The sequence below is a fragment of the Strix uralensis genome, chromosome 2 (assembly GCF_047716275.1).
Source record: "Strix uralensis isolate ZFMK-TIS-50842 chromosome 2, bStrUra1, whole genome shotgun sequence".
NCBI lineage: Eukaryota > Metazoa > Chordata > Aves > Strigiformes > Strigidae > Strix > Strix uralensis.
The window spans coordinates 71116395-71132805 of record NC_133973.1 but is presented as its reverse complement, the minus strand read 5'-3'; the positions used below and the strand labels follow the sequence as shown (position 1 = coordinate 71132805).

General features: G+C 37.8%; 1 protein-coding gene across 3 annotated transcripts in view; it reads right to left on the bottom strand.

Annotated features, from left to right (window-relative positions):
* The window catches only part of TUBGCP3 (tubulin gamma complex component 3), a 58600-nt gene that overhangs the window by 19655 nt on the left and 22534 nt on the right, over positions 1 to 16411 (bottom strand). For 2 of the 3 annotated variants that reach the window (XM_074859251.1, XM_074859253.1), the window contains exons 6-11: positions 14862 to 14888; positions 14301 to 14473; positions 11744 to 11862; positions 8436 to 8561; positions 4898 to 4966; positions 29 to 161 (exon numbers count right to left, since the gene is read on the bottom strand). In XM_074859251.1, the coding sequence (XP_074715352.1) occupies positions 29 to 161; positions 4898 to 4966; positions 8436 to 8561; positions 11744 to 11862; positions 14301 to 14473; positions 14862 to 14888 (647 nt within the window). The remainder of the gene's footprint in view (positions 1 to 28; positions 162 to 4897; positions 4967 to 8435; positions 8562 to 11743; positions 11863 to 14300; positions 14474 to 14861; positions 14889 to 16411) is intronic. The other variant, XM_074859252.1, reaches the window with a different exon arrangement.

Sequence of the window (16411 nt, the reverse complement as noted above, 5' to 3'; positions counted from 1 at the left end):
AGAAACAGTAATTTAATGTCAAACAGACCTTGACAGTGATCAACAAGTGCTGCAAGGGTCTTTAACCTTATTTTAGGATCGTATGTCCAGACTAGAAGACGGCGAAGTGTTAAACTGCTCTCAAGTCCCAAATTCACGCCCTGATCATCTTCCAATTGCAACTAAAATTAGAAACAGAAAGATATATCAAGGAACAAAACTGGCAAAACTGAAACAGAACGGATGTTTCTTAGTTTTTGCTCTGAAGTTAGCTTTTTAATTAACACACTCGAAATACCCACTATTATATGCTCTCTCATTAAATCACTGGGCCAAAACCTAAGAGCCACACAAGTGGAAACAGAGAGTCGAGCACAGGTGAAAGGACAGAGACAAGTAGAGGTGTAATAGGGCTGACAGAGCACTAAGGCAAATAAAGTTAAAGAAAGCAAGGTGATAGATAGTAACAAAAGGAGAGAAGAACAAAGGAAAAGTGAACAGAGATCCTGAAAGACAGTAAATACCGGCCAAAGAGATGCTCAGAAAAGAGGAAAGAAAAACATCTGAAGGAAAGTAAGGGTGTAGGAAGTAAAATTTTTATTACTGCACAGCCAGCTTATTTTAGTTCAACATGGAACAAATTCTGTTCAATGTCTTCCTCCAGAAGCTATCAGAACTTAAATTAGCTATATAGTGAGATTAAGGAATTACTACCATAAAAAAAAAAACCACAAAACATTAACAGCTATGATAAGAAAAATCTGTCACAATGTAACTACCATGAATCTTCCAACACCATGGAAAATGAAATCCAAATATTTGCATCTGATATGCAAATGTACATCTCATACAAGTAGAGATAGGGTAAGCATGACAAGGACACAACCTAAGAATACAGAAGCAACTTCCTATAGCAGTCCAAACAGACAAACTCTTAGAAAAGATGCTGTTTCCTATATGTGACAACCAGTCCACCCTGTGTTTCCACATCCAACACATTTTTTGCCAAATACAACGTATCACTTAAAATTAAGATTAGTGTCATCCACATTAAGCTCAGCCTTAAAGCCAGTTAAATTCATTAGCTTCTGGATGTTCCTGGGTCCTTTTTCTTCATTTTGTTTTATTTGGAAATTGGCAATGATAAAAGACATATGACCCTTTGTCTTTAAGGAAGAGATGATACACTTACATCTTCATCATGGAAGTGCATTTTTAAATGGGCTGACAATGTGAAACAGTCTGCAAGGAAAGGACCTGAAAATCTTATGGACTAGTACACAGTACTCGGGACGACTCTTTCAGAGGCAGAAACATGTTTGGGAGAAGCTCTGAAGACATAATACAGAGTTATAGAGAGAAAGACAGTACAGAACCCTTTGATGAGATTCTTGTTATGTACTACTAAGTCTGAACTGCTGACTGGAACTGCAGCTAACAACTCCTAAACTGGCAGCCTGTATGATCTCCTGAATACAAGAATGCAGGATGTACTCAACTCCAAGACACTGTTTTCTACATGTTTTCAAGTAACTGAAATGTAATGTTTTGTAAAGAAAGTGTCTTCCAAAAAAAGTAGAGTTTTTCTATCACTTTTTAAAATAAAATTGAGAAGTCACCAAGCTCACCTCTGGCTGAGGGTAATCTGGGACAAGTCTTGAGAATCCTGACTTAAAGATTTCTGCTCCATCAATTAGGTACATAAGAAATGCCATCCTCTGTTAGAACTCTGGCTAGTGAACTACTGCTCCATCTCCAATAACAACAAAAGGAAGTGCTGTACAAGAAGAGCATGCAAAGTTGACCCCTCTCTGCAGCCTGTCACCCTTACGCTCCTTGCAGCCCAGCCACAGCATTCAGGATATCAGAGGATGCATCCTTGCTCAGCCCTTCTAATAGCAGTTTACATATCTGCCTTCCACAAATTTGTACAATCCCTTCTTCAACCTGTTAGTACTGTCTTTTGCCATGACATCCCAGGGAAACAAATTTGCAAGTTAGCTGTTATACCAACCTCCTGCTAATTTCACAGTGTCTCCTCAACTCTCGTAGCCATTCACCAAATCCCAGAGCTTCATGTTTCGTTTATCCTTCATTAGTTTGGAAGCCTCAGCCACAGCCCCCCTGGGTCTTTTCAGTCTCAAGAGACTCAGCCCGTCTCCCAACACAGAGCAATTGTTCCACGCTCCTGAGGATTTCAGCTTACTTTCTCCCTCCTCATTGTCTACCTCCCCAGTGTCTGAGAGGCTGCCATCAGGACTGCACACACTGACACCTGCTGCCTTCTTCTCAGGGCCCAAATGCACACCAAGTCCAGCAGTGCAGACAACCACCTGCGAGGACACCAAGGTTCTTCCCAGATCGGGCCTGCTGATGCCAAGTCCGGCACTGAGGAAGCATGCATTAGGTTAGCTTTCCTCCTGATAAAAAAACCCTTGTACCTCCCACTGTGGCTCCCCAGCACCTATTTGCTCACCCACTGTTTCATGCTGCTCCTTGCCATGGACAGAGCATCCAGAGTACCAACGTTAGCAAACTTTCACTGACAGACTGGGAGATTTCACTCTGCCTTACCCTGTCCAGACCATCAACATCAACTAAAACCAGTGCCAGCACCTATCTTTGGATCACACTACTGACCCTTCTCCATCCTGCAGTGTGATCTTGTGCTTTCCAGCCTTCAAGTCACAAGAGAATCTCTCCTCCACTGCTGCATCTCCTTCCTTTCTTTCACAGACTTTGGGGAGGAATCTTGCTGGGGGCTTCTTGAAAATCCAAACATAACATGCCTCCTGGGATCCCCTTCAGTCAGGTGCGGAGGGTCATCCCCAGGAACTCCAGTCTGCTAGTGCAGCAAAACTTTACATTACAGACACTGTATTGACTGTTTCCTATCAGAATGCATTTAATCAGTGTGCTCAATACATTCATGAACTCTAACACTGGAGATAAATCTGGCAAGGAACATGAAGAGCAACAAGAAAAGCAGTAAGACTGGGAAAAATGTGGGTGCAGCTATTGAATGGTGCTGGGAAAGTGGTGACAGGAAAAATGGAAAAGGCTGAGGTACTTAATGCCTTCTGTGCCTTGTTTTTTTGGTAGGATTTGCCATTGGCAATACCAGACGTCACCTGAGATCAGAGGGGAAGTCTGGAACAAGGAAGACTTATTCTGAGCGGAGAAGGATCAGGTTAGGGAACATTAAACAAACTGGATGTACCTAAGTCTATGAGACCTGATGGGATGCACTCACGTGTGCTGAGGGAGCTGGCCAATGTCACTGCAAGGCCGCTCACAATTATCTTTGCAACATCATAGTAATCAGAGGAGGTTTCTGATGACTGGGAGAAAGCAAATGGCACTCCTCTCCAAGAAGGAGGATCTACATAACTACACAGCAGTGAGACTCATCTCATTTCCTGGGATGCTGACAGAGCAACTAATCCTGGAAACCATTTCCAAACATATGAAGGACAAAAAGTTTTTCCCAGGAAGTAAAGTTCAGGGAAAGGAAGAGGAAGGGGGGACATTTGTGGTGATGGAGTTTGCCTTTGCAAGCAAGTGTTAAGTGTGCTGAGGCTCTGCTTGCCAGGAAGTGGCTAGATATCTGCCTGCTCATGGGAAGTGGTGAATGAACGCCTTACTTTGCTTTCCCTGTTAAACTGTCACTAACTTGACTACTTGCCTTTTTGCCTTCATCCTATTTTCTTCCCATTCCTCAAGAGACAGGGGTGAGTGAGAGGCTGGGTGGGTGTTTGGCTGCTGGCCAAGGTCAACCCACCACAAAGGCAAATGCAATTTGAAAATAAGTAATGCCAGAACTTTCCTTTCATTTTCCCCTTACATGCTTCCTCTCCCACCAGACTCATCTACTCTTTTGAAAGGTTTAGTACAGCAGTAAAGGTAGAGGAGGTTCCATTTCAAAGAAGTCATAAACATTTTCATGGTCAAGTTTTAGAAGTTAGAATAAATCAAAGCTCCAGCAAACCAAGAGAGGAAACATATTCTGGGCAGAGCAGGAAATAATTACAAAAAGAGTAACTGGATAGTAGCTAGGAAAACCAAGCAAAAAGTATGTATGACATGCATTCCAAAAGTCAAAAATGTTAAAGAACTGCAAGTGATCAAAAGGAACAGATGCTTTGAAAACGGTCACAGAAGCCTATGACTTAAATGACAGATTTTTTCTGAAGTTGGAATTTTAAATGGCATTTTAATTTAACTTTAGGTCAATTCTCAGAATAAATTTTTCTCAGTTACAAATAATGAACTTCTTAAAAGTCCCATATAAAAAAAAATAGTAAGCAGAAGCAAAAAAAATCTAATTTTTGTTTTAGAGCTAGCATCTAAGTGCACATACCTGTAAGTATTTGCGGACAAACTGCAACATTATCAAGCATTGAGTTGGTCTATACATCACAGAAAAATAGTAACACTGAAACATCTTACTCTCTCAGTACAACAGAAGGGACGAGGAAAACGCACAACTGCCCCAGACAGAACAAAAAGTTGGAACTATTGTTACTAGCTGCTGAACCATGCATTACTTGAAATACAGAAAGATTTTTTTTCTCCCTTCAAAGACGTGTCACATTGTTTGGGATTTGAATGATAAAGGTATCATACAAGGTGAAACTGACAAAAAAGGATGCAAAAAAGGGACAGAGGCTTAGAAATACACACTATATTCCTTCCTTATGTAATACATCAAATAACAGTGAATTTCTAAGAGAAAAATATTCATTGGTACATACATCCAAAGAGTAACAAATGTATAAGTTTGAGAATTGTGTCCATTATCAATAGAAACTGCTGTACATACTTCCCTTTTTAACGGGATACCTAGGTATACCTTTTAGGAGATATTCAGATAATGTAAAGCAAAATAAAAAAGTTAAATAAGAACAACTTAAATTACCTGAGAATGTAAAACAGACAGAAGTCGGTAGTATTCTTTAAGTTCCTGATGTAAGGCTGCACAAAAACTCTGTAAGAGAAAGAAGAGAAAAAAAGAAAAAAAAAAAATCAGGAAAAATCTTTCTCCTATTACCACACTGTGAAGGTACTTAGAAATTTCCTAAAAGGAATCAAGCTACAAGTTTCAGCACAAAAGCCATCTCTTAGAAAACTGGCCAATATGTAAGTGCTTCCCTAAGAGATGCACAGACCTTTCCAAGAATATATACACCTTGTCAAAGACTTTGTTTCTTGCTGTCTTAATTCTATTATAAGATTAAATTATGATAACCATAACTCTCCAAATAGATACATCACCTCAAAAAATACATTAATAATTACCATAGGAATGTGCAAATCATAACATGACTCAGAAGAAATTTTCTTTAATAATTATGTAAGATACACTATGTAGTAGTAATAGAGTTTCAATTTCAGGAAGGCCTCTAATAACAGAACACAGAAGTTAGGCAACCATCATTGTATTTACAGTATAGACTTTATGACATGAACAAGAAAACACAACGCTCATAAAAGAGTACTCCCAGTAAGTGCTTGCTGGATCAAGTACTTTAAATGTTTGGAGTCTTATCAATTGACAGTCGTATGTGGCTCTTCACTTGACATGGAAGAAATGAATAACAGTAAGTACCTAAGAAATCTGTAAAATGTGCAGAAATTAACAGACCTGAACTAAAGCAAAGATTCTTCTTTGTAAAACAATTCTAATCACAGCTACTTCGTGTTTGTTAAAAAATAAATGAAGGTAGATTTTAAAAACAATTCCTGAAAGAATACTTGTTTAGTAATGGATAGTTTCCACAGTTTGGGGTCCTGGACTTTTGCTTTGTTTTTGCAATGTTCTTAACCTAACATACAGACTAAAAAAAAAATTCCTGCAACACATTTTTTAAAACAGAATTAAAAATATGGCTTATTGATTTTGGACCGAGTTGAAAATTTGGGACTTTAAACACTTTTTAGAGTTTTTAATTGTTTGTTTTTTTGAAGAGTCCTTCCATGTGCACACACAAATTCTTCAGAACGGATTTCTTAACCAATTCTCAGCTAATGATTTTGGTATCTATTTTAATGAATTTTTTTTTTTTTAATAGGAAATTCCCCAGGACTTCCCCCTGAACCCTTTTTAAAATCATCACAGTCAAAGTAATTTGGAAAAAATAAGGAAAACCTTACAAAAAGAACCCAAGAGCTTAAAGGAAAATATTTATTCCCTACAGTATGTACAAGGGAGAAATCAGTACTACAAGCACAAGGAGAAAATAAATCTTCTTTTCTGCTAAGAGGCTAAGAAGCCTAGAAAAAAAAATCATTACTCTTGCCATTGTATCCTTTATAAGTAAAGAGGGTTCCTTTCTTCAACTCAACATTATAAATTAGAAAGAAATTTGAAATTCATTTTATTCCAGAGGGCAAAAAGAAATCCCCTTATGTGTAACTTTTCATTTCTTCTCACTTGCTTCTTCAGTACATTTTTGAACCTATTACAGTAGCACTTGCCAAGACAGAGGGCAAAGTAGAGCCTCCAAGAAGACATTCAAAGGCACTACACATCTACTCAAAATGTGAGAACAGTAATCACAGACTTCAGTAGCCAAAAGGAGTTAGGATCTAACTGGCCATCAACTTTTCAGAGGAGCTTCAGAAGTTAAAATTTACATCCAGTGCCAATTCCTGCATCACAAACTACAGATTTTTGTTTCCCAAACTGTTACGGAAAACTGGACATTATCCTAGAATTCTGATTTGGTCTACAGCAAAAAAGAATTCAGGAAGGAAACAGAATGCTTGTTAAAGAGTGAAAAATTAAAATGCCCACTACCTCAACTGGATCTAAATGGGCAAAAGGTCAAAATATAAGGCAAGTTATATTTCATGGCTGATTATTCTTTTGGCTTTCTGAGGACAAAGTCGAACTTAGGTACTAAACAGCAAAGGCAGAAGACTACAATGTTGAAGTGTGTATATGGTTATATCTCTACTCCTAATAATTGTCAATACCTGGCATTTTGCATGGTAAAAACAGTCACCAGAATCATAATAAAAGCGGTGACAGACACCTTATCCTACATGTAGTTTAAACAGGGGGTTTACACACGCATTCTTTCAAAACTTTAAGCAAAAGATGCTTTAGAATACACAATATATTCTTGTGCTAAGTTCTTAATACACAGTGTGCGGCACCTGAAACTGTCAGCTATAAAAGCCATGAAGATCAATGGTATATACTCTTTATGCACAGATACTGTCAGCAGGAGTAGAATATATGTTTTTATTTGCACACTTATGTCCTAGAAATAAATGTAAGTGCTTGCCTCAAGCAAAATAAACAGCATCAGAGCTACGCAGATTCAGCTAGCTAACTGCACAGCCTTCTGCACAGGATCGGAAATCTGCATATGGTAGCTAAGATATCACACATTTAAATTCACTGAAGAATTAATGTTCTCCCCTTGCTGTAAACTTGAAAATTAAAGCCAGAGACAGTAAAAATAAGCGTAAGCAGGAAGCTACTAGATAAATAAGATATTTCAACCAGATATAAGGGGGAGAGTCTGAAGAAAATGCATATACAGTAGCACTACCATATAAAACATGGAAATCAGCATTGGATTACTAGAAAAATAATTATTTATATGTAACTAAAAGGGTTACTTAGAATAAGAGACAGAAGGGAACAGAATAAAACATTAGAAAAGCAGGAAGCACTACAGTGTCTCTACTGACCTCTTAAGAAAAATTAGATTGAAGGGAGAAGAACTTCAATTTCTTGGCAGATTAGGTAGGATGTTATGGCTAGAGGCAAGGATAACATTTCTGTCGATTCAGAAGGGATAATATCCAGTTTTACAGAGGGAGCAAGTGAGAGGAAACGGGAATGCCTTAGCAGTAAATGTGGTTTTGGGTATTACAGCAGCTGTGAAGTTACTGTAGACTACAAATCATGATGATGAAACCTATAAAAACAAAAATTAATATTCTTTTGATGCTGTATTCAAAAGAAATGGCAGAAGATAATGGGGTACTTGCATTTTATGTAAGTTAGTGCAGTATTAACACACAAACATCATTAGCTGGCATGTGTCTCCTGCATAGGTCACTAACAAGTGAATTGGTGATTAATTAGCTCAGGGATGTCACCATCCCATTTAAGCAATGTTTTTGTTTATAAACATGCATGAGTACTTCAAAAAATATGAAATAAAAAAAACGAGATTAAGAAAAGGAATCTATGCATGAGACTTTCCAGCTACAAATGACAGGTGCAACTCCTTACACCCAGCAAGAGCAAATGCCTTTCCCTTGCCTTCAGACTATGACCCATACCAAAAGTGGCAGTCCATAAAAAGAGTAAATCAAAGGATGAATGATCCAAGCTCCAAAGTTTACACATCATTCTAGTACCGCATTTACTCAGTAGTTTCTAAGGGAAACAAGACCAAAATACTGTAGCAAAATCAATTTTTTAGCTGACCTACCTGTCCCACAAGTCCAAACGCACGATCCAAACTCCTCTGGTCTGTGTATTTTCTTATTTTATTATGTAGCCAGCCCAACTCTGCAAGTCTACTTGTAGTATCTCTGAGAGATTTGGACAAGCTCACCTACAAAGTTAACAGAAACAGTAACTTGCAAATAAGTCAAATCTACCATGCCAATACTTGTTTCTTCACAAAAGCCTCTCTCATAAAACAAGCCAGTTCAGGAAACAATCATTTTATATTCTACAGCAGAGATAGGGCCAAAAAAGCAGACAACCATGTAATTAGCATTAAATTTATACATCTAAGTATTGAAATGCAGCAGCAACAAACTGCTGACAACTTTGTGACCTTCCCTTGCGGAAATCTGAATGTGACAGTATTCATACACTGTTTTTACATTAGGCTGTTATGGCAGTAACACAAAGGTCTTCAGAAAAGAGGAAGAAATCCAAAATTTAGGATGTTGAATCACACTTCATTTTATCCTGATAATCAGCAAGACTGAAAATACTAGAGCTCTAAAAGAGGAGTCAATGACTGAAACTAATGAAGAAACTTAAGAGAAAATAATTAGTTACTACTACATGTGGAACAAACCTTTAACAGAAGACAAATGCCAGACTAGGTATCATCAACCAAAACTTCTGGAATCCAAATTCCAAGTTTAAGTTCAATCCACTAGTAACAGCTTTTATAAGCTATTTAATCACGTGTCCCTCTGAGCTCTTCTAGTCTGTTTCTACTTATACAAAGTACCTCACTTTGCCGTGCAAGCCTGCCTTAGTCCCAACATCCTATTTAACTGCTACTACTATTTTCATCTGAATTAGCACATTTCTTCCTTTAAATTGCCAACACATAAGACACTGTTCCTCTTATTCCTACTTGAGATTTGCTTCTACCACATTTTGTCACATTACCCAAAAGCACTACCATCAAGTTTTCAAAATTTTATTGGACAAAAAACCCCAAACAATCTGACTGATACATTAGGCCAAGAGACAGGGATTGACTTTTGCCCACAGTGACTGGGCCTGTCGCACCTCTACAGACAATTTTAACATGGAGAGCCAGCTGGAACAGTCCAAACCGAAGCAAGAAAGTGCACTTACAAGCTGAACGGATTGCCAAAGAACTAGGAATTAAACTCATTCATTAAGCCTTTTAGTTAACAGTACAGGCATTCTCCAAGATAAAGATCAGCTACAGAGTGTATTAGCCACAGCAGTGTGAACTTGAACCAGGCAGCAGAATTTGGTTGTAAGACCAGAGTTCAGTCCCTGGCCCTCTTGTTTAGCTATAGAGGTACAGCTTTAACTTCTCAAACAACTTCTATAGGATAAATTCTAGCCCAAACAAGTATAATTGGACAGTTAAAAACTCTGCCTGAAGCTAAAACTGAAGAGATGACCTAAGAAGTATTTAGAATTCTGGAACTATAGAGTACTTGGCAAGCATTACGTGCAACACACATCCTCTGGAATCTAATGAGGAACAAGCAGAATTGACTTAGTGTTATTACATTTATATCTGTTAGATCAAATGAGAAGCTGCTAGCTTGTTCAGCGCTGAACGTCACCAACAGACCTAATATTAACACTGACATTAGAAAGCATTCAGGCAACAATAACAGCTTGGAAAGTGTGTTTCTTTCTGGAAAAACAGACTGTGTACAATGATATTCTCTCTGTGCAGCTGAGGGAAAACTACATGCTTTGACTACTATTTTGCCTAACATGCAGTCAACACAGCTAGAGGAGATACTATCTTGGTCCTCCGTGTTCATCAGAAAAAGCTCCAGCTGCAGCTCTAGGCAGTCAAATAATTTCATCCTCACTGGGTCCAATAGCTCAGTACAAGCACCGAAAAGGAAGAAGGATGGAATACTGACCTCACCAAAATAACTGAAGACACAAAGTTCTCAAGAAAGAGCATTACTGACCACAAATCATCTGAATAATCAAACTCCCTGTATTAAGAGAATCACGAACTCAAACCAAAAGTTTTTCACCTCAAACCAGCCTATTTGATATGCAAGCTACACAGAAAACTAATGAAACCCACAGTGACAATTTCACAATCTGTTTTCTCCACATTCCTCTAGAAAAATCTATCATGCTACCTTTCCTTTGCCACATATAATTTAACTTGCATATGAAACATAACTAACTCAGTGCAGGTGTTGAGGAATTACAAACTTTGCAGCATCTACAGGTACAGAAGATGACATTCTTAAGAATCTGTTTATTAACAAGATTTAATTGATTTAACAAGATTTAAGCTTTCCATCAGCAGCCCTAAATGTCATTGTAAAGTAACAGGGAACAACTACACATTTCACTTTTTGCTATTATTACGAAGGAGAAAAAGGAAATTAGTTCAGTTATCATCAACATTAAGATAAGTCTACTGTACTCTTGACACATGAAACGGCCCAAAATCAATCCCCCACCATTTTAGGACTGTGTCATATTGTCATAGTATAAATTTCTTAATATAAGTGACAATTGGAAGCACTGTCTTTTTACTTGAACAAGAACATGAAAACCAATTAACACGCTGAAACTGAACTGTGATGCAGTACTGTCTAAATACTGAATAAGGAGAAGGTGCTAAAGCGACTAGCACAGTTTTTCATTCCTTCCTCAGCTGACCAAATCTCACCCTTGTTTTTTTTCCACACTGTAAATATGCTTAACATCTCACCAGCTTAAAGCAAGATCTTGTGTCTCCCAAGCTTCTTCCCTATTTGACACCTTCCTTCCAATTCACATCAGCTGGATTTTCTATCAACAACAGAAGCTGAAAGTACTTTCTTCAGTTCTACCACCAGTCCTTTCTTGGGTGATCTGCATTATCCCATCTGATCATTTATAACTCGTAATCAAGACCATAACATCAAGTGGCTAGCATCCATTCCACCTATCAGGCTGTTAAATTTAATCCAATAATAATGTGGTCAAAAGCCTGCATCTGGTTTATATTCCTTTTTATACACTGGTACACTGGGGAGGGGAAATGATGAGAAAAAATCCTCAAATTAAGCCATAACTTAGGAGTCTTTGTACTGGCTTAGTAGTTGGGAGTCTATTCACATCTTGTGAAATGCTACAGTTTCTTTCTGGGACCTAACCTACACAATCAATTTCAAACTAGCACTGTTGAAACTACTCTGTTGTACTATTAAAAAAAAAAAGCTGGGGGAAGGAGTAAAGACTTGTGATAATTTTTAACTTTTTAAACATATTTTTTCCCTATATACCTCTCTGCTCACATATGAAAGACAAGTCACCATACAGTACCTTTCCCTCCACTTTATAGCAATTTTCAGAATTGCACATTTTGATGTTTTTGCCATCTATTCCCTGGAAGACATACAGAACGTCTCTTACGAGGTTTGCTTCGGTTATTTCAACAGAGCCTAGAAAGAAAAAAACAACTAGTATTTAGATTTGTTGAGACAATTAGTTTTTATTACAACTTCACCAAGCTATTAGAAGCCTAGACAAAAAAAAAAAAAAAGACAGAAAGCCTGTGTTTTAACACCTGTAAATAAATGTTTTAAGTCCTCTTACAACCTGACAGGAAAGCCAAGAATTCCCTTTACCTGCCTCTAACTGATACCTGGAATTGTCTCAGAGTAGGTTGGCTTGTATGACACAAGGCATCTTATATTTTAACCAACATTTCAGCCAGTTCTTAAACTTGTTATCTTTTCCGATTCAATCACCAGTGCAAGTTCTGAGGCAAGCATCATAACTACTTTACCCTTCTTTGAACAAACAGCTGAAGTTGTTAAACATGACTTACAGAATAATTTCTTCTACATTCAGCTAGGAAAACAGAGTTAATCCAGAAGAAAGAGGTGCTTGTTTAATACCAGCTTTTAATCATATATGCCACTGCTCCGTGAAAAGATCGATCGAAACCAGACTGCCAGCTGCATAACAGCTATAGAGCTGGCAAACAGAAAAGTGTAAATACTGTTTCTGAAGGTAGATATACCTTAGTAAAGCTTTTGCTGCTGCAGCATCCAGTTTGCTTCCGGGTTGTATCTCTAGTTGGAGATTAGATTATGTTTAAGATTTAGGATATTTATTGATTTAAAGGAAACAGAAGATTGAAAAAGGTGCTGTGCAGGACACTGCAACTACCCCCACCTTTCCTGAGCAAAACAGCTTTTGTAACTTCATTTTAAGATATCAACAATGAAACAATTTCAACAACTATTCAGGAACTGAGATGTCACAACATGCTTCTCCCAAATTTGACAGCACTCATACTCTCATCAGTTTGCCTCCCAAACAATCCACTTTCCCAGAATAAAAACAACAGAAAATAAATTCTGTTCTTATTTTGGCAAAAGTAGCCATCATCATCTCAAGATACAGTTTAAAACTCAGACTCCCCCATAATACTAAGATGTGCACAAGACTAACTGGTCCCTTTTAGGAACTCTTAGTGAAATGGTAAAAGGTTCAAGTGCATGTTTCTTTAATTGGTAAATAATGCACCAGGTATTAGTATCAACCATACAATGCTCCTGATTATACTGTCTGTGTAGGTGTAGCAATAAGAACAATTAACATCAACCAACTTTGGAAGAAAAAAACCCACCACCCCCCTTCTAATTAGCTAGAAAAAAATTCATATTCATAGAAATATATCTTCTTGACAATAGCCTTTTATATTCTGAACACAGTCCTACTTCTATTTCTACATCAACAAGTGCCTACATTTAAGACAACTGTCAGTCCTTACACTCATCTCACACAAGAATTAAGAGTCACAGCTGCTGGCTGGCTGAAACAAGTTTGTACTGCTCTTTATGGTAATTAGTACAACAAAAATAACAGCTGTTCTAGATTTTTTATATTTTTCCTATATTCATATATATAAAATCTATCATATATAAAAATTATATATTTTTATATATTTTTAAGAGATATATACATGCATCCTCATGCACATCAACAGCATTGTTAATTAGGTTACAAATGACAAATGCTACCCTCAGATACACTGTTTGGTCTATTAGTGGTTGCTCTGTGCACTGTCACTTAAGGGTGCAGGGGCTAGCAGACAGACTATATCCACACTTCTTTATACAGAAGTATTAAAAAACAACCCCAAACATAAAACCCCACATCTCTTATCTTTTTTTGCCAGAGAGTAACAGCACTGTAGGATGACAACATCTGTTGTTAGCTCTTATTCAGAAAAGTCTCCCACTTTTACAGTAAAAGTAAAGTGGGTTGAAGCTCACAAAATTGCCACAGAGATCATCTGTAAACAATTTCTCCCTAATTACACTTGTGTAAATTCAGAATAGATTCTCTAGGCATCAGTTTCCAGTCTACAGCCATTTAATCAAGGAAATAAATTAGTAATATTTATCTATTTTTTTACTGACAGTATTTTATGTCAATTGCTCTAACTACAACCACTGTAAACAGTGTGCTAATTAAAAGAAAACATAGTTTTAAAAGAGAGAACCACAAATGGATGAGTCTATTCCAATAAGTTCTATTCATTGAGCTCTTTCTGACTTTCTAAAAGGAGTAGCATCTTCTGATCAAGAGTGATCATTACTCACAAATAACAATCAGTTAATCCTGACAAACACTGCAATGAAGTCAGTCTTTTCAGAGGATCAGAACACATTACCAGCCAAAGAGATTGTGGCCAAATACACTAGTCTTGTATATTTGCTTCTATCCTTCTATCAAATCCATTCTAGCAAAACACTCCTCAAAAAATTCAGCATGCTATAAAACTATTTCAACATCATTAAAAAATAATGGAAGATACAGATAACAATTGTAAAAAGTTATCTTTAACAAATACATCTTTGCTCACCACTTGTATCCCCTTCTCGCCTTGACCTTGGCACACCACGGGAGACAGCATTTGAAAAGCCTTTTGAGGTAGTGCTTTGTAAAGAAGGCTGGCTTGCAGTTAGAGTCCATGCGAGACGTGACCCTAACTGCTGACGGAGGCAATCTCCAACGCCTGGAGCTTGATAGGATTGTCTAAAAGGGCAAAAGGAAGAAACATCTTTAAAAACTTTGATTCTATACACATCACCTGGTTTGGGGTATGCAAATTTTGAAAAATGCCCCAAGCTTGAGTGTGTTTTTTGTGGATCTTTTGTTTGTGGTTTCTTTTTTTAAAATAAAGGAACCTTTAAAAAGGGTGCAGATCATACAAGCAATTTATTGTTTCCTATAAGACTACACTTTCAAAAAACAAACAAAAAAACCTGTAGAAAAGGAGGTACAAATACAATTTCATATTGAAGATTGACTTAGTTCACACTGAACTGTGTAGATATGCTGAAATGGATTAACGTGAAGTCAACTATCATAATAATAAACAGTCATAATACACAACAAATATTTAAGCTTTGTTATTACTTACTTGAAACTGTAGTTACATGCCAAAGAACTAAAGGAAAATAGAGAAAGAGGAGAAAGTTCACTTTCCTGCTACTTTACTGTTTAGGATAGTTTGTATCAAGTCCCTGAAGGTGTGATCAGGAGGGAGCATCTAGACCAGCTCCAATTTCACTTCTTCTAAAACTTGTCAATTTGTCTCAAAAAAAAGAGTCTTAAACATGAAAAATGTTAAGACTAGAAGTTAACTTGCTGATTATTTCTATATCATGATGGTGAAAAATAAAGTTGAAAATATTTGCAAGGGATTTTTGCTGCTGACCATTCCTCTCCCCTCCCATAACTGAAAGTAAACATTTTGAAATATACACATATTAAAAACCCCCCCCGAAATATACACATATTAAAAAACCCCCACCAACTAATTCCACAAAGCTGTGAAAATAGTTGCAGGGAGAGATGGAATAAAACTACAACACAAATGTCCATGTAAAAAAAGTTGAGGAATGCCTTTCCTCTCAACTGCCACATAACTCGTGCGATAGTCACACATGGTACTTATATGATTGTAGCTAGTGAACAAGAACACAGCCCCCCAGACAGAGCAACTGTTGTGCTTAGCATTTGTAACGCCTCAGCTAGAGTACAACACTGAATTCAGGCTGTTACCCTTCAAGAAGAATGTACTCTAGAAACAAAGGAAAACACGTATAAAGAGAAGTTCAGGAGGAATGAAGCTCACAGATCTACCAGCTGACAGACTACAGGACTAAACAGAAAGCAGTGTTCCATTTTATAGCAATTTCAGTCTGAACAGGTCAGACCAAGAGTATGTCAGGGACAGGGTAGGTTCTGCTGATAGTTTTAAGCTAGCAGATACACAAAATAATCTCATTGGCATACGTTTCTACATTATATAATGGTTGAGGTTGGAAGGGACCTCTGGAGATCATCTGCTCCAACCGTTCTGCTCAAAGCATGAACTAGAGAAGGTTACCTGGTGCATTGTCCAGTCACGTTTTGAATGTTTTCAAGCATGGAGGCCACACAACCTCTCTGGGCAAGCCGTTTCCGTGTTTCACAACATCCCCCCGCCTTCAAACACACACCCCACCTCACTGCAAAAGAAATTTTTTCCCCTTACGTTTAACAGTGATTCCCAGTCTTAGAGGTTTTGCCAGTTACCTCTTGTCCTTTCCCTGGGCACTGTTGAGAGAAGTCTGGCTCAGTCTTCTCTACTCCCCTGGTCAGGTATAATCACATGGTTAAGATCCCTCAAGCCTTTTCTTCTCCAGGCTGAACAGTCCCAGCTCTCACAGCCTCCCCTCATTTCTCAGATGCTCCAACCCCTTAATCAGTTTGAGTTCCTTCTCCAGACTCTCTCCAGTCTGTCTGTGGTTTTTTTGTACCATAACTGGACCCAGCGTTTCAGACATGTCCTCACCAGTACTGAGCAGAGAGGAAGGTTTACCTCCCTCAACCTCCTGGTGCTCTTTCTAACGCAGCCCAGGAGGCTGTTGGTCTTCTTTACCACACATTCCACATGCATGTTCAACTTGGTGTCTACCAGGAATG